At 57.1% G+C, this 21,880-nt stretch overlaps 1 protein-coding gene across 8 annotated transcripts in view; it reads left to right on the forward strand.

Moving 5' to 3' along the window:
- Positions 1–266: 266 nt before the first annotated feature.
- The window catches only part of CACNA2D2 (calcium voltage-gated channel auxiliary subunit alpha2delta 2), a 141,188-nt gene continuing 119,574 nt past the window's right edge, over positions 267–21,880 (forward strand). For 2 of the 8 annotated variants that reach the window (XM_070238828.1, XM_070238831.1), the window contains exon 1: positions 449–729. In XM_070238828.1, the coding sequence (XP_070094929.1) occupies positions 515–729 (215 nt within the window). In that variant the 5' untranslated portion in view covers positions 449–514. Of the gene's footprint in view, positions 730–21,880 lie in introns of all 8 variants that reach the window. The other 6 variants (XM_070238833.1, XM_070238829.1, XM_070238830.1 and 3 more) reach the window with 6 other exon arrangements.

The following is a 21,880-nucleotide window of genomic DNA, read 5'->3' on the forward strand; positions in this document are numbered from 1 at the left end:
TCACATATGTGCCTGCCCTGGGCCTCGGGGCGGGACACTCTTCCCGCGGGCGCTGCAGAGAGGAGCATCGGGGTCTTAGGGTATGGGCAAGGGCGCACATTGGCAGCTCGGACCGCGACTGGGGCGCAGGACGAGCGCGCCCGGGCAGGCTCCGGGCTGCGCGGGGAGCTGGGGCGCGCAGGCACGAGCGGGCGCGTGGCCGTGGCGGGGGCGCGCGGGGGCGGGCCGGACAAGGAGGGAGGGAGGAGGGCGGCGCCGGCAGGTTAGCGGCTGCCGCTATTTGAGCGCCGGTCCCGGGCCAGGCGCTCAGAGCGCTTCGAGCCAGCGCGGCGGAGAGATCGTAACGCGCAACCCGCAGAGGCGCTGCGGTCGGTGCAGCCCCGGAGGCCCCGCGCGAAAAAGGCGGCGGCGGAAGAGAGGCCGGATTGCCGCCCGCCGCCCGCGCCCCCCCAACCCCGCCGCCGCCGCCGCCGCCGCCCCCCCCTCCCCGCGGCGCCGCATCTTGAATGGAAACATGGCGGTGCCGGCTCAGACCTGCGGCGCCTCTCGGCCCGGCCCGGCGCGGACCGCTCTCCCTTGGCCCGGCCGCAGCCCCCGGCCCGGCCCCGGCGCCCGGCGCCCGGCGGCCCGGCCCCCGCGCCCACTGTTGCTGCTATTGCCGCCGCTGCTGCTTCTACCGCTGCTCGCCGCCCCCGGCGCCTCTGCCTACAGCTTCCCCCAGCAGCACACGTAAGTGGCCTCGGCCGGCTGCGGGACCCCGGCGGAGCCCTGCGCCCCCTCTTCGCCCCCAGCCTGCGCCGGTCCCTTCCCGCGCCCCGCACCAGTGAGGGGGCGCTGGGTCCCTCTGCCCGCTGCTCCCGGGGGCGACGGCCCCAAGCCCAGAAGGCGAGCAGACGCGGTCCCGGCGCTTCTGGCTGCGTCGCGAAACTTCCCCGCCGTGCCCCTTCTCTCCCCAACCCCTCAAACAGGGCAGAGCAAGATCTTCAATCCTCTGGGTGGGATGGGGTGGGGTGGGGGGTCCAAGCTTGCCAGCTGATTCCCTTGCCGCTCTCCCGGTGAGAGGGGGACCTGGGGTTCGGTGAGGGGGGCGGCCAGCGACCCCTTCCCAACGGAGTTGGAGCCGCGCCTCTGCCCCACGTTTCCTCTCTGGTGGGAACCTGGCGCTTTCCAGCCAGAGGTGGGGGGCACCTCCAACCTGTCTTCATTGGCCTTTTCCTTTGAGGGGGAGTGCTGGATGCAGAGGATGCTAGCACCTTCTTGTTGTGGCCAGTGCCACAGAGGGGATCATTGTCCCCTGTTCTTGCCCGCCCCCTCCATCTGGGAGGAGTCTGAGCCTTCTCTCCCTCTCCAGGAGCCCACAGACTCGGGCATCCTCCTCAGGGTGAGCTCGGCCAGATGTGTCTTGGGCTGAAAGTGCATGTGGCCTTTAGGATAGCAGCTATTTCTCTGGGCACCATGCCCCAGCTTTATGTCAGTGCCCAGAAACCCCTCCCCACTGTGGCTTTGGGGCATGGGGACCACCTTGCTCTCTGTTTCCTGTCTCTGGGTCTGAGGAACCACCTGTCCCTGGACTCCTTCATCAGTGACCAAGCCGGGGATCTGGGAAATGAGTAGCTGGGCTGCTAGTGGCCAAGGGGAAGGGTCTGGTCTCAGGGAATGGGAGGGGCTGGCTCTGCGTCCTTAGACCAGTCCTGCTCAAGGGTAGGAGCCCCTGGTTCTGCCAGCTCCAGCTTGTAGGTTCTCCCTGATGAGGGAAAAACAAACTCTGAACGGCAGTGCTCTGAGTCTCTCTCCGTCTCGTCATCTCTCTCCTCTCACAGCCTGGCTGTGCTCAGGCGGGTGATCAGTTGGCAAATTACAGGTGCCGCACGGACGTGTCCTCTGTCAGCCGTCTGGATTTTTCGTGTGTGTATGTGAGGGGTGCGCAGGGAGAAGAGAGTCATATGGAAGTTCAGGGCTTGTGGGTGTGTTTTTTTTTTATTTGCTTTGGTGAAAATGGACTTAAGTCACAATGTTTAAAAAGAGCAAAAGCATTATTTTTTTGTTGTTCTTTTTTCCTCAAAGCCAAGCCACAGTTATTCTTGCCCTAGCCGTTTCATAGCTCCTTGAGTGCAGCTGTAAGGAACCGTTTCTTTTCACCACTTCCCACCGCACTACCTCTCCTTGCAGCCTGCAGGGGGTCAGATGGCTGTTGGGTCTACATGGGTCTCCTTTGAAAGGCCATTGTGAGACCCTGACCAGAGTGGACACCTGTCCCTCTGTCCCCAGCCAGAAGATAGTGAGGCGGGTGTGATGACAGCGGCACATTTCCAGCTGGACGCGCTTCTCTTGTCGATATAGTTGGAGCTAATTTGAGGGTTTGGGACATGTCTTGCAAACCGTAATTAGAGAATGAGAGTGGGGGCGGGGTGGGGGCTGCGCAGCTCTCAGGGTCTAGGGGGAGGTGACTAACGGTGCGACGACACGCAGGGTTTGCCATGACAGCCAGCGCCCTTCAGCTGCCCTGGTCCCGCAGATGCGGATGCCCGTTGATCCTTGGAGGGAGGAAGAGGAGGGAATCGACGGAGGGTCCCCTTGCAGGACCATGGCTAGTTGGAGTTTGGCTTTTGTTGAGCTGACATGAAAGGCTGAGGCTGCTGCCGCGGGGCTGCTCCGGGGCGAGCAGCCTCTCTGAACTCTCCTGGGTCAGCGTGGCCAGGCTAGCATGAGGCTTTGATACAGGTGGCTTTTTGAAGTGGGAAGTGGCACCCTCAGCCTCATGACACTGGCGTGACGACCCCTCGGTGGAGAGAGCCCTTGACGAGAAAGTCATTTCCTCGTTAGTGTCTAGCAGTGTGACAGGGCCCGGCTTTGCAAGCTGCTGGGTTTTAAGCAAGTGTGGGGTTGGGGTCCAGTGGCTGTTGTTTCTGTCATTGCTCTGGCAGCGTGGCTGTCTGTCCACCAGGTGAAGTGGACCAAGGCTGCCGCTGGATGGAGGAGGGCAGAGGAGTTACGGTTGGAGGGAGGACAGGGCTGTGGTTTGGGGGTGGGGGGCTCTCTCACCCCACCTGGACCTGGATCAGGGTTTCAAACAAGGAGGAGACCACGTGTGTGCAAACGCATGTCTGTGCATACGTGTACTCATGTGTCTGGGGGTGAGTGGTGGAGATGGAGTCAGAGCATACACACTCCCTTTCACCTGCTTCCTCCTGTTCCTATTTCTGCTCACCTCAGGTTCCTGCTGCTGCTGGCTGAGGGGCAGCCCTCACTGCTTTGCCTGCTTTGTGTCTTTTCCTCTCTCAATCCTGTCATCTCCTTCCTCTCCTGCCCCCTTTCTCGGGTCTCTCATCTGTTCTCCCCCCATCACCTCCCCCACGCTTCCTCGCCCATCCCTCTCATCTCTCTGTGCCTACCCTGCCTGCCTCTTTTGTCATCTCTTGGACCTCTGTCCCCTGTTCTCTGGCATCCCTGGGTTTCTCTGTCCTCTGCTCTGGGGGTTCCTGGCTGAGTGCTGGGGGAGTGCCTGGCTGACTGGACCTTCTTAGCCCGACTCTGCCCCAGTGATGATGCTGGCCAGCACCTCCCTTCCTCTGGGGGTGGGTGGGTAGGTGGAAAGCAGAGAGGGGCCTGAGGGGTCTGGAACCCCCAGCAGATTAATGACAGCCAGAGTACGTGCTCCTTTTCCTGAGTGCCCACGACAGGGCATGCATCAGTCTAGCTACGGTTAATGGTGGGTGACGTGTGTCTGTCTGGGCCTCCGAGCCTGCGTCTTCTCCTCTCTGTGACTCTCCCTATTAGAGGGAGGCAACATCACACATCTGGGTCCCCCATCTCCCCAACAACCTGCCACAGCTTTTGCAGGAGGGAGGAGGGGGTGAGACTTCTCAGCCTGCTGCTGCTGCTGGTGGCATATAGAGCTGCCAGGTGCCCCCATCCCTCCTAATGTTGAGGATTCGGGAGTGGGACCCTTGGCTGCTCTCCCCCTCAGGATCCACCTTTATTGGGCCAGCTCTGTCAGGCTAGCCCTTGAGAAGAGTGGGAGCCTGTTTTAAGATGTGTCCCCTCACAGTCTGCTGGTGGGTCTTACTCTGGATTCTCAGTCACACTTGTGTCCCCAAAGGAGAAACTGACTCATGAGTGGAGCAAGCACTTCTGTACTCAGCGCCTCCTTCTCCCCTCTGCCGGTGTGCAGGTGGGCACAGCCAATTCTTGGCACCTCAGATGTGTATGGGTGGACCCTGCCATCTCCTGGGAGGAGGCAGTTTGGGGACATGCTGAGTGTCAGGTATAGGCCCTGCCAGCTCAAGCTTTGGTCTCCAGAGCTGATCCTCTCCATTGGGATGACCTTGCCTCAGTTTCCCTAACTAAGATAATAGAATCTGCTTAAGAGCCTGGTGGTGAAAATTAATAGGAGAGGGTGTAGCCTCTGGTGGGCAGGGAGGGTTCGATGGGTGAATGCCATGGCAGCTGTTATTAACATTAGCATCAGACCCTGATGGTGCAGCCTGATGGGCCCCCACTACCATGGGCTGAGCACCTCCCTATCTCTCTGCTTTGTTTATGCTGTCCCCTCATGAATGCATACATTTCTCCGGGGTTTAGATCCTCTGTAAAGGTCTCATACCCTCACCGCCTGGAGGCCTCTGGGTTGTGCCACTGGTTTAGGCTGTACTCAACCACGTGGGATATCAGCTTCTTAAGGACAGACACTGGGCCACCTCCCTCCCTCACTTCCCGAGGCCCCACTTGACCATGGAGGGGAACATCACGAGGCTAATGATGGCCTCCCCTCACGGAGCTCAGGCCAGGCCTCTTACCCACATTACCGCCTTGACCTCAGAACCCATGGCCATGCCCATACCACAGATGGGGACACTGAGACTCAGAAAGATGAAGGGACCTGCCCAAAGCCCCACAACTACTGGAGGCAGGGCTGGGAGAGGACTGATCTGTCAGGTACTTAGCTGCCCTGCCAGGGGGCTGGCACATCTGGGCAGTGGGCCCAGGAAGTTGGGGGTGGGAACTCAAAACCTGGGTCTTTGGAAGAAAATGAAGAGGCCTAAGACATGTGAGGCACACCTGGGCCTCCTGGCTGTCACCTTTCCTGCTCTGTCCCTCTGTTTTCTTCTGGGTCTCAGGTAACCCTGAGAGGGCCTTTGTTGGCCCAAGGCTGTCCTGCCAGCCCCACTGCTCATGGCCCCCATGCCCACCTCCACCCCCTCCCACATATATGCAGGCCATCATAGAGCTCCTCTGCCCCCAGCCCCTGTTTTTCCTTTCTCTGAGGCTTTGAATCTTGGGTCAGGCTTGCCTGGAATGGAGGAATGGGTGGGAGGGACTGCATCTTGAGATGCCGAGATGCCGTCTCCCCCTCCAGATTCCAGTATGATTCCGGAGAGAAAGGTCATGGAGGTGGGGGTGAGTGTTGTTAATGGAAACCTGAGGCTGGATCCTATAGTCCCTCGGCAGCTGTGTCAGGCCAGAGAGGACTTCAGAGAACTCGGACCTTATGGATGCTTGGGTTTTCATGCTGTCTGGACAGGTGGGGCCTGGGGTGGGGGGTGGCAAATCAGGGCTCACATTCCTAGGGAGCTATTCAGGGAGCAGCTAGAGGTTTGGAAGTCAACGCAGGTAGGCATGTGGCATGGGCCTATCTGGCAGTGTGGTGTTGTCTGTGGGTGGGGGATGGTCTCTTTCTTTCTCCTCCCCCTTCTTGTACCCCACCCCCTGCTGCTGTCCTCACAGGCTTCCAGATTTGAGATCTGCCTAGGGCACTGGGGACCTGTGTCTTTGAGTGAGTGGGCTCAGGGCCTCAGGCCTGGGGAGGGAGCCCCAGGCCTAGGGTACTCTAAAGGCAAGGGTGGGGGGCTTCCCCATGCTGGCTGCATCCCTCCAGCCAACTGGGGAGCTTCTCTTCGTGTCAGGTTGGTTTTTTCCCCTTTCTTCTGGTGCTTACTGTCTAAACAAGAAGCTACAGAATCAATATTCGTATTCCCAGAGGGAGGTGTATATGTGGTTTTTGCTTTTTTTCCTTTCCCTTCCTCTCTTGTCCTGCGTAACCTGAAGAGCCTCCTGAGCTGCCTGTGGCTGAGGGCGGGGGGAGTTGGCAGTACAGGTGACCACACAAATTGAGATGCCCCTGGGGGGCTTGCAAGGTCCCCACAGGGATCTCTTGGAGCCACCCTAAAGGAGTCAAGATGCTGTCATTCAGGCCTGCAGAGTCTGACACTGACCTTATGTGGGCAGGACCCGGGGGCAACACTCAGCCAGGCCCTGCCCTGCCACCATGGGGCTTAGGCTGTTGGTTTGGTGTCCCTGGACCTGGTCCTGTTCATGGACCACCTAGTGCCCCTCCCACCTTACCTGGGCCCCATCCCTCTGGCGCTGGGCTGGGCGGCTGGGCCCCTGGCCGCTGGGCTCCTGTCTAGCTGGGATTAAGTGGGGGAGAATCTTCATCATGCCTCTGTCAAAGGCAGTCCCAGCCCAATTCTCTTAGCTGGGTAGCTTGCATGGTTGTGACCTTGGACAAGGCCCCTCTTCCCCCTGGGCCTCAGTTTCCTCTCTTCCAGGGCCCTTCTGACTCTGACATTGTGGTGTCCTAAGAAGACAGGTCCTGGGTCTTCCTGCTCCTCTCCACACTCTGCTCTAGCCGTAGGGTGACTCCTGACCCCCAGCCCAGCTGGGCCTCATCCCCTACAGTGTGCAGAGTCTGCAGCCCCTGCTCTGGCCTCTGGCCACACCTTGGGCTTCCCAAAGCTGCTTCTCAGACTGACCCACTTTGAGCTCTGATCAACCTAATTGTTTAGCAGACAGGGAGGGGCGTAGGAAGTCTTTCCTGCTGATCCTTAACCATCTCTCCCCACCCTGGACACAATTCTCATTAAATGAAGGAGAAAGGAGTGGGTGAGAAGGTGAAGTGGCCCTCTCTACCCCTCTTCCCTGCCCCTCTTAGACCCTGGGCCCCTTTCTCCCACCTTGATGTCTTCCTTCCTGCTCGCCAGTCTTTCTGAATGAGTCCCCCGTCTTGATGCACACTGAGGCTCTGCTACACCTCTCACCAGCTGTGTGACCTTGGGAACTTCCTCAGCCTCTCTGGGTCTTGAGGCCTCATCTGTAAAACAGGGTTCCCTTGATTGTACTACCTCATAGGGTTGGGGTGTAAAAGATCAGGAGGGATGGGCCTGGCCCACAGGAATGCATGATAAGGGTCTGTGGATCGTAACTGGACCCATGATGGTTCTCAGCCCAGTGGGACCTGCACTCCAAGTGCCAAGCACCTGTCCCGTCATACATAGCACCCACTGCCCAGCCAGGCTGTACAGGCATATGTGACTCAATGGTGGTTTCTGGGTCTTTCCTCCTATGCTTGGCCTTTGCCTTGGCCTGTGTGCACATGTAAGCTTGTGTGTGGAAGTGTCTACATGTGTGCTCTTATGTGTGTTTGTGCACATGTGTTGGGTATGTTCATGTGAGTGCACTATCGTATGAATGTCCATCTGTATATGAAGATGCTTGTGTGGGTGTGTATGAATCTGTGTTCCCGTGTGTGTGCATGCTTGCATGTTGTTTGCATTCACATGTGTGTACGTGTATGCTCATATGTATACATGAGTGTAGGTTGTGCAAGTGTGTACATATGAATGTGAATGTAGGTGTGTGTGCTTGTGCGTGTGTGCACATATGTATGTGCAGACACGTCTATGGTTTATCTCTCTGCGCCCAGAATGCACTCCGGATGCCCACCTTCTGCACCCGCCTTTGAGGTTAATGCCAGGGCTCCACTGGGAAAATGCTGGCGGTGGGAAATAAAGCCGCCTGGTTGTTAGGACCCGTGTTTTACAAACTTTTATGTCGGCAACAGCCTGAGTTAAGGCTGAGCTGGAAAGTTTGATCATCTACCAATTGGCTCGATGACAGCCTGCAAAGGAAACACACAGAGGCTGCGTCCTTGTAATTCAAATTTTTGCAAATTGGATGGTATGTAGATGCACTGGAGGACTTGCGACTCAGAGAAGCTTGGTAAGTCCTTTGTAAAGCGAAGCATCTTCGCAAACAGCCCTTCCTGTGTGGAGAGTCCTAGGGTAGGTGTGGAGGTTGAGGCTCAGGCAAAGTGGAAACTCTTGCTGTGTGACCTTGGGCTGGCGTTTTCCCTTCTTGGAGTGAGTGCTTTTCATTTGCACACTGCAGGGAGGGAGACTGGCATCCCCTGAAGTGTCTGCTGTAGGTTTGGGGTTCTCGCTCCCAGCAAGACATTCATGCAGTCAGCTGTAGGCACGATTTGGGGTAAAAAAATCTTGGGTCGATGGTCCCCACATGTTCCTCTGTTTGCGGCACCTCCAGCAAAGCCTTTTCTTTTCAAGGATGAATTTTTGTTTCCTGGGTCTTTATAAACAAAGCTATCTAGGTGCACAGTGCTGGCTGCCGGCCCCTTGGGGCTGTGTGGGCCCTGATCTGGTGGGTTCTGATGTCTGAGAGAACTGTAAATTTTGCTTTCCTGGCATTCTCTGGGCCTATGTGTTGTCAGTGCTGGGATGGCCCACATCCTCGGCGTTTCAGGAGGGGGCTTCTGCAAAGGGCAGAAATGTCTTCCTGTTGGGAACCTATAAGGCCGCTGAGGGTTCCTTTGGGGCAGAAAGCCTGGGCAAGACCATCTCCTTGGGCAGTGTGGGCTTTGCATGGTTCCCAGACTTGCGAAGGACGCATCCTAGCCACAGAAGCCCCTGCGGGCCCAGATACCTCCATTGTACAGACAGGGAAACTGATGCCTGAGGTGACGGAAAGGAGCCTCGGGCCCCACATTTCTACTGGCCGCACGCACTCTGTGGGCAAGGCCCAGTCCCCAGGGCTCAGTGCAGGCTGCTTGAAGAGTGCTCCCCGTTCGGCCATCCTTGCACTAGGACTTACAACAGGTTCTCATAAATAAACACATTCCTGACACGGGAAGCAAGACTGGTTTGAGGCCTCCTGTGGCAAACCCCGCAGAGCAAGATGCCTGTGAGGTGTGAGGCCAGCTCCTGGTGTTTCTCTGGGGCAGACGTCGATGCCCTGTGCCATTTTGGAGTCAGCGAGGCTTTCAGGGTGCCCTGAGAAAGGACAGCTCTGTCACCGGGTGGGCATGAAAGTGAATGGGCTGGCGTGTTCCTGAGATGGGTAGAATTTCCAGGCTGACGTGGCATTTTAGCCTTGATCACTTCCCTCGGCAGCCCGTGCTCTCCTCCTGCCGGTGCTGCCTGAAATGCTGCGTTTGAAGCCTTAAAGGTCAGGCCTGGTGCTGCCACCAGTTCCAACAAACAAACAGCAAAACAACCCACCTCAGCCCTGCCCCCCACTTCATTTCTTAGAAAAGAGAGATGAGTTGGTGCAACAGGCCTCTGCGCTGAGGGCTCTCACAGACGGATGTTTCTCCTTTCTCCCTGTGAGCTGAGGCTGGGGTGGGTGTGGTGAGAAGGTGGGAGTCTTCCTTTCCTTTCCTGGACCCCCAGGCGTGCTACACTGTCTCCCATTGAGGGTTAGCTATGACCTTGCACCCTAGAAGCCTGTTGTGAGCAGAGCCCCACTTCTCAGCCTAGCATTCAAGGCCCTGTCTGGGCTGGCTTTGGTCTCTGGCCACTAGCTCTGTGAGTATCCAGGCTCCATCCAGCCAGGGCAAGCCACTTGCAGGTCCTAGTAGGAGCTCTGGCCTCCCCACCTTCTGGCGTTTGCTCACAGTGTCTCTCTACCAGGCTGCCCTGCTGGGCCTGAGTACTGGGACAAAGAGCCTTCCCAACAGATGCCCTCCTCTGACTCCCTACCCCCTTTGGGCCTCTCCTTCAACCCTGTGTCCCCTCCCCCAGCTCTGTGCCCAGTTTGCAGGAGCCTTCTAGGAGTGGGCATTGACCTGACTACTGCCCCCTCCAAAGCTGAGTCCAAGGAGTATACTTGGCTACGAGGAAAAGACGTTGCTTCTGGTACATCTTGGCAACCCTGACATCATGATTTTTTTCTTCATGGTTAGGCCCTTTATTCTCTGACAGGGAGCCTAGAGGTGAGTGAGTGTAGGCTGTCATTGAGGACCAAGTCCTCACCTGCACTCTGCCTGGCTGGCCTCACTTTTGGTGTGGCTAAATGTCCTTGGCTGACTTCCCTCATTGCAACAAGATGGCTGCCACAGCTCCAGGCATCACATGTACCAGACATTAGGAGTAAAAGAGATGTTTCCTCTGGGTTCCTCTTAAGAGGCTAGGAAACCTCTCCGAGAAGCCCCTAGCCAACTTCCCCTCATACCTCATTGGCTAGCACTGGGTCACATGGCCACTCTAAACCAATCACTGGTAATTGGAAAGGTGCATTGTGATTGGCTCAGGCTAATCAGTATTTACCCTTGAGCTGAGGATAGGGTCACCTTGAGGCTAGAGGTGGAAGAGATTCTTGCAGACTTGGGTTTTGTTAGCAAGGAGGCAGGGAGTGATGGAGAATGGAGAGGCAGTATCTGCTGCAGGCTCAAACAAGAGGCTTGAACGTAGTGGTGGGGGCTGAGGAAGAAAGTGGGAGGGAAGGCATGGGAGGGTGTCCATACTGGAGGAAACATTTGTAAAGGAAGTGTAGTTATTTTAACCACATCATCAGTCACTATGAGCTGGGCCCTGGGTTGCATATTTCACATATGCTGTCCGATGAGATCAGTCCATTTTCATTCCCGTTTCACAGACAAGAAAAATTGAGGCTCAGCACAGCTTAGTGATGCTGAAATCACAGAGATGGTGAGTGTTTGAGGCAGAATTCCCACCCTGGTGCTTGGGTCAGAGCACTCAGCTGTTGCCTCACACAGCCCTTCTGCAGCTCCCCTCCTCCAGCCAGGTCCCTGACCACAGGACCCTTGGGGTGCCCCCATACTCCCACACTCTTGCATCATACCTGTCCCTCTGCAAGGGCTGCCTCTCTCATCAGGCTGAGGTCCTTGGAGCATGGTTTCATGGGGGCCACTGGCTTTGTCACTGGGCCTGTCCACCGCCCCCTCCCCCCCAGGGTTCCTTGGAGGGCATGGGTGGATTAAGAGGATGCTGGCAGAGAGGCATGTCCTGCTGCTGCAGAGCAGTGCAGCTGACTTGGCCTTCATGACCCACAGCTGGGGAAGTGACCCATGGACATGGCCAAGGGGAGGGCCTGAACTTGGCTGGGTGCTGCCTGTGAGGCTTCACTCTCATCTTGGGCAAGGGTGGCTGCAGAGTGGGTGTACTTGCGTCCACTCACTACAGAGAGGACTGGGTGTCATTGGTTGGCTCCCCTGTAAGCTGGTACTATAGAGACCACAGCCAAGGGGGCTGCTTCTGGTGGGCACAGGGGTAGGCACAGGAAGGGATCTCTGCCATTAGGACTGAGGACCCACCGGGGCAGCACCCGTCTCCTTCCGAGGGGGTTTAACAAGCACGTACTCTGCACTGACCATAGAGTAAGCAGGGGAGGCATTGGCGGGTTGCAAAGGCCCTGCCAACCCCGAGCAGGACCTGCCTGTGGTCCAGCTGACCTCTGCCTGTCCCTTAGTTCTTGGCTGGGAGTCACTGTTCCCTGAAGCCTCCCCTCACTTCCCCATGTGGGTCAGGGCCTTCCTAGGCTCCCTGAAGTCTCCCCTATTCTTTTTTTTCTTTTTCTTCTTCTCCCCAAAGCCTCCCAGTACATTGTTGTAGATACTAGTTGTAGGTCCTTCTAGTTCTGCTAAGTGGGACGCCACCTCAGCATGGCCTGATGAGCAGTGCTAGGTCCGCATCCAGAATCCGAACCTGTGAAACCCTGGGCCGCCCAAGCAGAGCATGCGAGCTTAACCACTCGGCCACGGGGCCGGCCCCAGCTCCCCCATTCTTGTCCTGCAATAAACCTTGCTGCCTCCCCTTCAGGGGTGTGTGCCTGGAAGGGTCAGGGGCAGTGGCCACTTGTCCTTGGCTGGAGCTCCAGGCTAGTGCACACCAAGTGCTTAAAAAAGTGTTTGCTGAGCAGAGAGTCTGCGCAGGTGTCTGCAGGCCAAGCTGGTTGCGCCTGTGGAAGCTAGAGCAGCTTTTCCATGGTCTTGTACAGGGCCCCATAGGGGCCTGGCTTCGCTGGTGCTGCAGGGCAAAGGCCACCCCACGTACCCTCCTGTAGCTCTCTTTTAAGGAGTGTAGCTCTCTGCCTTAAGGGCTGCCCCGGGGAGAGAGGTGAAGGTGGGGTCTAGGGCCCCTTAGGCTGTGTTATTTAATTGGGTGGGGGCAGGCCTGGGCATCAGCATTTTTCCAGAGCCACCCAGGTGAACTAAGGTAGAGAACCATGGCTGTTGGGAATAGGAAGTTAAACACAGGACTGTCCCCTGCCCTCGCTCTGCCGGCAAGCAGGACTGAGGCTCCTAGGGAAAGGGGGTGGGGGCCAGAGTACTGGTTCTGGGGAGTCTCCTGGCTGTGGTCCCTGTGGGAGCCAGCTGTTCCCAGATGCCTGTGCATGTGGCCAGTGGCCAGAGTCTACAGCCTGTCCCAAGGAGATCACCAGGCCTCCTTAGCTGCTTACCTGACCCCTTCCTGACTGCCCCTCCTCTTTGACATTTGCTCATGCCCTGTCCACCCTGCTGACTGCTCCACAGCCTGCCCATGTTTCAGGACCAGCCTCCTGACTACCCCTTCCCTGACCGGGTCCACCCCACACCTTAGCTGTGTGCCAGGCCTGCTCTCAGGGAGCTCACGGTATGTGGAGGAGATGTCAGTGAAGAAGAAATGAAAGCAAGGCAGAAGAAATAATAACCATGCATGGTCAGTGCTCCAAGTGTCATCTGATGGGTGATAAGATGCTGCCCTGGTCAGGGTGGGGAAGGTGGGGCAGGGTTCATACTCAGAGTTCTGACAGGCCCTCTCAGGGACCCGGCCATTCCCATGGCCCTGGGCCTGCCCCAGTTAGGGCTATGAAGGCCCTGGGGAGAGCACTGGACCCACCTTCCTCTGAGGGTAAGCCACTGATGGCGGGGACAAGGACAAGGGGCGAGGGTGGGGTTGGGGAGAGGCTCACCGATATCAGTCCAGCCCTAGTTCCGAAAGCTCCAGGCAGGCCCTATCCGCTTCCTGCTGACATGCTCCCCGAGGCCACTGCAGCTCTGGGCAGTGCCTCTAGCAACTGGGTTGCCTTGGGCTGCCCACAGCTCATGACACACCCCGCCTGCCTGGTGCCCCACAGCCCCAAGTTCCCTGGCACCGAGCAGCTGGGGAGGGTGGCGGGGAACAATCCCAGAGGCCATTAAGCTGGGTGATTTACATGGCTCCTGAGCCAGCGCCGGGGGAAATATATTTCACAGGTGATTTCCAGACTGGTGGCGTATGGAGGAGGCCATTACTCTAAAAGGGAGAGGGTGGGGACTTAACGGGCCGTCTAGAGGGACCTGGAACTGTGGGCTTTGTTGGCCTTGCTGTGTCTGCCTGCTGTCTGCTAGAAACCCTGGTCCAGGGGACAGAGGTGGGGGAGGGAGGAGCTGGGCGTCATAAAGAGAGCCCCAGAGGTGACCTTGTTTGAGTCATTTTGTACCTGTTTCCTAATCTTTAAAATGGGATTATATTTCCTATATTTTGTGATTGTGAAGATGGAGCACCAATCATTTTTGAACCCCTGCTGTGTGCCGGGCCCTGTGCTCAGGAGATGATGTTTTAGTGACACTATCTGTGTCAAAAAATACCAGGAGGGGCCGGCCCAGTGGCCCAGCACTTAAGTTCGCATGTTCTGCTTCGGCAGCCTGGGGTTTGCCACTTTGGATCCCGGGTGCCTACCTACGCACCGCTTGGCAAGCCATGCTGTGGCAGGTGTCCTACATATAAAGTTGAGGAAGATGGGCACGGATGTTAGCTCAGGGCCAGTCTTCCTCAGCAAAAAAGAGGAGGATTGGCAGTAGATGTTAGCTCAGGGCTAATCTTCCTAATAAAGAAATAAATAAATAACCAGGAAAATGGTGAGTGCTTTGCACTTGCAGGTACCTCTGGCTCAAGCAGCAGCAGGAGGGTCTTCCTGCTGAAACCTGCATCTAGCTGGGGGGAATAATAGTACTATCCTCAACCTTTGTTTTTGAGCTGAGGCTCAGTGTTCTCTGCTGCCGCCAGCCTTGGGGGTCAAGATCACAAGTTACAAACCACGGGGCAATGTCAGGATGCCCAGGCCAGGAGGCTCTGCACCAGGGCTCGGTTGGAATGGGCACCAATTAATGACTGTGGAGTGAATGAATGAGTGAATGAATGGAATCAGTTCCCAAGAGACTGAGCACCTCCCTGCCTGTCTGATTCCCCTTTCCCTCAGGTGGAGGGCCTACCTTCCCTGGATGCTCCCATACTCTTGCAGCCCGGGGCCTCCTCTCCCCAGGTGGAGAGCTCCTGGAGCTAGGAGCCATGTGTTAAATTCATCTCCCAGCAAGACGAGCAGTTGGCAACCTTGTGTTATATAAAGTTTACAAAGTTGATGGCCAGCCATTCACAGCCTTGCTTTCCCCATCTGAGGAACAGGGAGAGGCAGCCTGTCCCATCGCCTTTCTCACAGACAGGGCTTGGGGACATGTGAGCTGGTCTGGTAAAGATAGGTCACATGCCATGGCAGGGGTGGCCTGCAGGTCATTGCAAGGCAGACAGAAGGGCCTAGAGAGGGCTGTCCTTGGGTGTCAGGCAGGGCTGTGGGGCAGCCCATGGGTTTGACCACAAAGGCTGTGCCCAGAGAAATCCTGGTACAGCCTGAGGCGCCCACCTAGTTCATCCTTTTCCAGTCGATGCCTCCCCCAGTGTGGACACATTCATTCCATCCATGGACACTCCCACAACCTGCTGCTCCTTCATTCTCTCAACACTCATGAGCATCTGCAGTGTGCCAGGTACTTGCAGGGGATAGGCAGACAGCAGTCCAGAGAGGCGACACTGACAGAGGACATGCTGTGTTGGAAGGTGATAAGTGCCATGAAGAAGAGACAGGATAAATTAGGGAAAGCAATTAGCTGGGGCTGGGGGAGATCAGAGTGGGCCTCACTAAAAAGGAGACATTTGCACAAAACCTGGAAGGAGGGGAGGGTGGGAACCATGTGGGTATCTGGGAGAAGAGTGTTCCAAGCAGAGGAACAGCCAGTGCAAAGGCCCTGAGATGGGATGTGGTTAGAACAGGAGAAGGAGAGAGTGGGAGAAGAGGAGATTAGAGGGCAGTGGGGGCCAGGTCAGGCAGGGCCATTAAGTTAGTGTGAGCCTGTGGCCATCACTTTGAGTGAGGTGGGAGCCGTGGGAGGGGTGTGAGCAGAGTAGGATAAGGGTGGTGGCCATTGTAGTGGTGAGACATGCTGCTGGTCTGGGTGTGAGAAAGGGAAAGATATTCTAGGTGACCCCAGGCTTTTGGCTTGAGCAGCTAGAAGGACTGAGTTGTCACCAGCTGAGCTGGAGGAGGCTGGGGAAGAGGGGGTCCAGGACACGATCAGGTGTGAGACACTTTGAGTTTGAGGTGCGGACTGGACATCTGAGTGGAGAACTGTCAGAGCTGGATGTGTGCCTCTGGAGAGGCGCTGGCTGAGCTGTGCCTGCCCAGGCTGGGGGCCGAGGACTGAGCAGAGCACCCTGCTCTTCCAACCTTAGTTTACCATCCACTGCTTGTGCCCACTCTCATCTCCCCACTGTCGGGAGCCTACCACCCTCCACCAGCCAGTACATGGAGGTCCTTGCTTACTGTGTCCCTGAGGTTGGAACTCCACAGGCCTCAGTGTGGGAGCAGCATGCTTTGGTGCCCATGGTCTGTCTGTGGGTGCTCATAGGGCATCGCCATGTGCAGAGCTCACTGCTGGGCCTTGCAAATGCTGTACCCTTTGTCTGGACTCCCTCCAGCTCTGCAGTGCCGCCTTCACCTGGCCAGACACCTAGGCTGGGTCAGGTCCCTTGCCATGCATCCTACCCCTGGGCTTGCTGGCCTCCTCTTCCCTCCACTCCTGGAGTCTGGATCAGATCAGATGTCTACTCTGGTTGAATTCCAAGCTCCCGAGGGCAAGCCTGCATCTGCGCTGCTCACTGCTGTATCCCTGCCCAGTGCCAGCCTGGAGCCTGGCTCAGTAACTGTCTGAATGAATGAATGAGTGAAGGAATGAGGGGTGAGTGGGCTCGTAGGGGATTTGCAGAAGGCTGGAAACATCTGTAGAGTGTTTTGTCTGCGATAAGCGCTGCTGGGTTTGGCAGACCTGCCTCTCCTCAGGCTAGCCCTGAGGGCAACACAGGCTCCCCAGGTGGTGGCTCTTCTTGGCCTGGCCACCACCTTGGGGCTCCTCAGAAGGAGGTGGGGCCACTGGGGTGGCACCTGAAGCCCCTCCTCGCTGCATAGCCCGCAGAGGGGATTTGCATTGCTAAAGGATTCGCCACAGAGCACCCAGAGTCAGCAGCCCACGGTGCATGTCGAGGCGGGCTGAGCACTCACATTCGATTTACATGCAGCTTTGGCTTGCTCTGAGGAGGCGGGCACTAGCTAGGAGCAAATCCCCGAGGAAGTGGGCATCTCCCCCTACCTGGGCCAGGCTCCCTAGCGGGAGGGATTCGAGGGAGCTCTGCATTGCTGAGACAACATTCTCACGGCAGGGCAGCTCTGGTCAGGTAGAAGGAAGGACTTCCTGATTATAACTGGCTTTGCCTTGTCTCGGGAGGCACTGGGGGCCCTGATGTAGGGGTGGACCCCTCCTCAAACCAGGAAAAGGTCATAAATGAGGGATGGCCCTTATCTGCACCTTATTTTCTAAATCTTGGCCATCAGAGTCCACCTTGGGATTAAGGAGGCTTTATGGCCCGGGAGACAGGGCCTGGGCTCCGGAGCCATAGTTTGCTGAGTTCAAATTCTGGTTCAGCACTCACTGGCTCTGTGGCCTTGGGTGCATTGCTTCACCTCCTAGGCCTCAGAGTCTTCATCCATGAAGTGGGCCTGAGTTGGTCCACACCTAACCAAGGGTGCTGTGTGACTTTGGTGGGATTCGCACAGAGTACCCAGCACACAGTAGGTGCTCTGAGTCATCGGCCCCTTTCGTTGGTGCTCTGCTGCCCGCTGAAGTTGGAGGCCCTTTCCCAGCCCTGTCCTCCAGCCCTCTCCCACTGCAGAGGGAGGTGGGCAGGGCAGGCACCAGTCTGATGAGGGGAGACTGTTCTGGTAAATCAATCCTCAGGTGTTTCCAGAAGACTTTTCTTTGCCGAGCTGCAAGCCAAATTCTGCAGGGAGCTTGGTGATGAGACCCTGCTGCAGCCCCAACCTAAGGCAAGGGTCAGTAAAGTGGGGTGAAGACCATGATTTTGAGAGGGAGCATGGGGGAAATCCAGGAAGACTTCCTGGCAGAGGTGACTTGGTCAGGTAGAGGAGGAACAAGTCCAGAGAACAAAGCTGGCCTTGATGTGTTGAGTTCTTTTCTGGTCTTTGCTCCACCTCTCCTCTGTACCTGGGTGTCCTCTGGGGGCCTGCCAGATCCCATGGGGGGGGGGGGGTCTCTGCCCTGAGGAGGAATAGAGGACCCTGAGGGGGGTCTCTATCCTCCTCAAAGCAGGAGGCCATAGTCAAGGACACACACAGAGGACAGCTATTTGTGGCTCAGCAAGGATTTGACTCATGCTAGGGGGTGGGGAGGATGAGTGGGAGGGGAGATGGGGACGTGTGAATCACAGTATCTGACCGGAATGGTTGGTGACACGTGGACAGGGTCTATCTTGCCACCTCCAGTCAGGCTTCAGCTACTGATGTGGGGCTGGAACAGGTGGCTGGAGCTTCTGGTTTCCTCCTGACACACCTGGTGACCTCTAGGGTGCCTCAGCCCTGCCGTGCACTTCCTGAGACCAGGCTTGGACGTGGCTTCCCCATCGCAGCACCTGGCTAGGTGCACAGGGGCTAGGTCAATATATCTACCTCCTGAGAGCCAGCCTTGCTGAACCTCAGTTTACCTGTTTGTTATTTAATGGGCCTGGGCAGGAGTTACATTTGCATTGTGCCTGACTACCTGGGGAACATGCTGGGGGGAGAAGGAGGTGCTGCAGACCCCAAAATGCCCACGATCTATGTCAGTGACTGGGGCAGGTGGCTCCGGACCTGGGGATCAGATGGTGGATCCTGGGCATAGTGGCTGCAGATACCCTGTGTCCCTGGCCTGGACCTTTTGCTTTGCTCTGGGGAGGCCTCAGCTGGTTCATGAGCTCCTCTTGCTCATTGCAAAGTCTCAGTTCTGGATTGCTGGGAAGTTTACAAATAGTGACACATGGGTGTTGGCACCTTGGAGATCCATGAGCCTCAGTTACCAAGGGAATGGAATAGGTGATTCTGCTGCCACTGCAGTTTGAAAACCAGCAACTCCATCAGTTCACAGACGGGAAACTGAGGCACAGAGAGGGAAGTGGGTGAGCCTGCACGAAGCCCATGTCCTCTGGCCCTGGGAACCAGAATCCCAGTGTGCAGGAGAAGGCATCATGGGGCAGGGGTGGGTGGAAGTGCTGCACTGTCTGAGATGGAGACAGGGTGACAGAGAGGGTGGAGGACAGCCCAGGTGTGGGTCACTCCTTCCCCGCACTTTCTTCTTGCTTCCTGGAAGAAGTGGCTGCTCCAGCACTCGGCTTTTCTGGGAGAGCCATGAATTATGCACGGAAGCCACAGGCCTGGGCAGGCCCATCATAAATGAGCTTTAATAATTCATACGGAGAAGAGCCAGGGAAAGGGAGGGCCTCCTGGGTTGGCCCTGGGGCAGCCACTGCACTTCCAGCCCGTCCGCAGACTTCCACTGCACACCCCACCTGCCTGTTCCTGTGGCTGGCCACAAGCAGGCTAGGGCAGGATGGTGGGGACATCAGCCTCCACTCTGGGGAGGTGCATTCACTCAGCAAAGGGCCTGCTCTTGCAGGCTGGAGAGAGGAGCCCCCCAGGGCAGAGGCAAACAGTAAACAGAAAAGAAGAGTTCTAACGGATACCAGCTAAAACAACAACCCCCAGGGGGCACCTGGAGATTAGTTGCTGCTGTGGGGGTGCAACTTAAAATGGGGGGGGCAAGGTGGACTTCACTGAAGGAGGTGAGGGAGGGGCCCCGTGGACTCTGGAGGAGAGGCTGATCCAGGCAGAAGGAACGGCATGTGCAAAGGCTTATGCAGGGAGTGCAGGGGTGTGTTCAAGCCACAGTGAGGAGGCCAGTGTGGCCTGAGGAGCGAGGTCAAGGAGGCCATTGGGAGTACAGCCACTGGGCAGATTTTGCCTTTCCTCTGGTGCCATGGAGCTGCAGCGTGACTTTGACAGAGGAGGGACACGATTCCAACAGGATGCTTTGGCTGCATGTGGAGGTGAATAGGCCATGGGAGGTGGGTGCAAGGGCAGAAGCTAACGACCGTGAGCTGGCGACTGCACTTGTCCTGGAGAGAGCTGGTGGTGGCCCAGGCCAGGCTGGGGGCCAGGGAAGTGGTAGGCAGTGGGCAGATTCGGGCACATTGTACAGGTGGAGCCAACAGGACTTGCTGAGAGCTTGGATGTGGGTGTGAGAGAAAGCGGGTTCCAGGTCACCCTGAGGCTTTTGCCTGAAGAGAGGGAGCTGCCGTCAGCTGAGGTAGGGGAGACAAGGCGTCAGGTAGAGAAGGGGAGTGAGGATCCAGAGGGAGGTCAAGCTCTGGGTTTTGGATACATTCAGTTTAAGAGGCCTGTTGGACATCCAAGTGGCCATGCCACCCCGGCAGCTGGGCATTCAAGACTGGCATTCTGAGGAGAGGTGTGTGTCATCCTGATTGGTGTTCATTAGCTGTGTGACCTTGGGCACATCACTCAATTGCACTGTGCCTCAGTTTTCCCTTTGAGGACTGGGGATGATGATCTGACTGCTGTGAGGATGAATTAAGGCAGTACAGTGAGAGCCTTGGCCTGTCACTGCTATGATGCAGGCCCCAGGCAAGAAGGCCCCAATCAGACCCCTTGGGAAATAGACCACCAAATGGTCTGTAGAGGCTTCAGGCCACCCTTCCTTGTGCAGAGAGGGAAACTGAGACCTGGAGAGACCAAACCACAGAGTTGGGTGTGGGCCACAGAGCAGGGCTGGGTATGTGGCAGGCACTGGAGGAGAGACAGCCCTGGGGCGCCTCCCCGCCCAGGGCGTCACCCTGGCCCAGCCCTCCAACCTGGGTCTGGGGTCTCTGTCCTGACCTCTCCCACAGACCGGCGTTTTCCATCCTGCTCCACACCTCATTCTGTCTCCCTTGCCCCTTGGTGTCTTCTCTAGCCACTCTCCTAGTCCCACACAGGCTGCTGGGGCAGAATTCACTCCCACGGAAGAGCAGTCTCCCAGAGGGGCTTCTCCCTGCTGCTGGAGAACCCCAGGCCAGGCTCGGTGAGGAGGGTCGTGCTGAGGGGCTGCGCAGGAACCCTGTGGCTGTGGGTGTGACATACCGACATACAGTCACCTTGTACTGCTTCGGTTCACTTTCTAGACAAGTTTCCTGAGGCCTACAAAGCTAACCATGGCAGAAACAGAAGTCAGGCTTAGGTGAGCCTTCCAAGCTGTCCTCCTAACCACCACTGGGAGACCTCCTTCCCCTTCTCAGCCCACGTGTCCCTGGCTTGCCTCATCTACGTCGTCCTCCCCGACTGCTGGTGCCTCTGTGCGCCTTCGATCCTGCCCTGATGGTGGTGAGTGAGGCAGAGTGCTGTGGCCTTTTCCTGTGTGAGCCTGGACACTCTCCATCCCTCTCTCGGCCAAATGGGCTGCCTGGCTCTCCCAGACCTGCGTGATGCTGCTCTCTGGCTCCAGGCCTTCTCCTCCCCTCAGCTCCTCCCCTCCCCGCATCAGGCTATTAGGAGTAAATACTGGGCTGGACCTGGCGCCCTAATTAAAGCTGGATGACTATTCACTGTTAGTCTGATGGGGGAGGCACAGGTTTGCTGCCTCCCAGCCGAAAGCCAACTAGAAGGAAAAGCTTTTTCCCCGGCAAAGAAAGGGAAGAGACAGTCCCATCATTAATAACCTCATTAAGGAGCAGTATTTGGGCAGGGTCCCAAGACACACGCAGTCGAGGCTGATGGATTTGGACTAATTCGAGCTTCAGCAGCACCAGCCCCTCCCCAGCTCTGAGGATCCCCTGTGAAAAGTGGGCTGCCTTCATCCCTGTGTGCATGGGATGAGCGGGCAGGGGTGGGGACGGTGCTCCTGGGGGCACCATGTTGCTCACACTAGGAGTCCTTTTAGCTGAATCACAAATCCACTGAAGGTGAGCCAATCCCTCTGAGTCCTGCACCTCAGTATACGGCTTGTGAAGTGCTGGATCACCATGGATCACCATGAATCAGCTGAGCCAGCATGCTCCCCTTGCACCCTGGCCTCAGTTTTCCCTTTGTGGTTTATGCAGTGCGAGGCCAGTGCCGACTGGTCTCCACGCCTCCAGGCACTCTATCTCCACAGCATGAAGTGGCTTGGCCAAGTTGGCCTCATGGGAGTAAGTGACCTTGGCTAGACTTGCCCTCTGCCAGGCCTGTTGTTCTTAGAAGGCTGTGATCAAATTGGGGTCGGGGGCCCTACCCTGGACTTTGAGCCCTGGAGGATGCTGAGGCCCAAGAGTTCGTCTCTCCTGAGTGGACAACCAGGAAGGATGCTTTGATTACGGGAGGTCCTGCCCTTCCTAAGGGGTCTCCCCTGTGTCGGGGTCTCTGAAGCACTGCATGGCGGGGCTGCAGCCCACCTGGAGGCCCCAGTCTAAGGAGGAGGCACAGACATCTCCTGCTTAGTGAGCTGCAGGTCTGAGGAAGGAGATTAGACTGTGGGGAGAGCAGCCCTGCTGTCTGGATGGGTCTGTGTGCACACGAGTGTGTGGGGCAGTCATGATTGCTAGGACCCCTTCCGTGGAGCAGTGGTTTCCACCTGCCTCCTCTTTGGGTCCTGGGGGGTGGACAAGTGGTGAGCTTTATCTCTATTTTCCAGATTGGAAAACTG

This window comes from Equus caballus, chromosome 16 (assembly GCF_041296265.1).
Source record: "Equus caballus isolate H_3958 breed thoroughbred chromosome 16, TB-T2T, whole genome shotgun sequence".
NCBI lineage: Eukaryota > Metazoa > Chordata > Mammalia > Perissodactyla > Equidae > Equus > Equus caballus.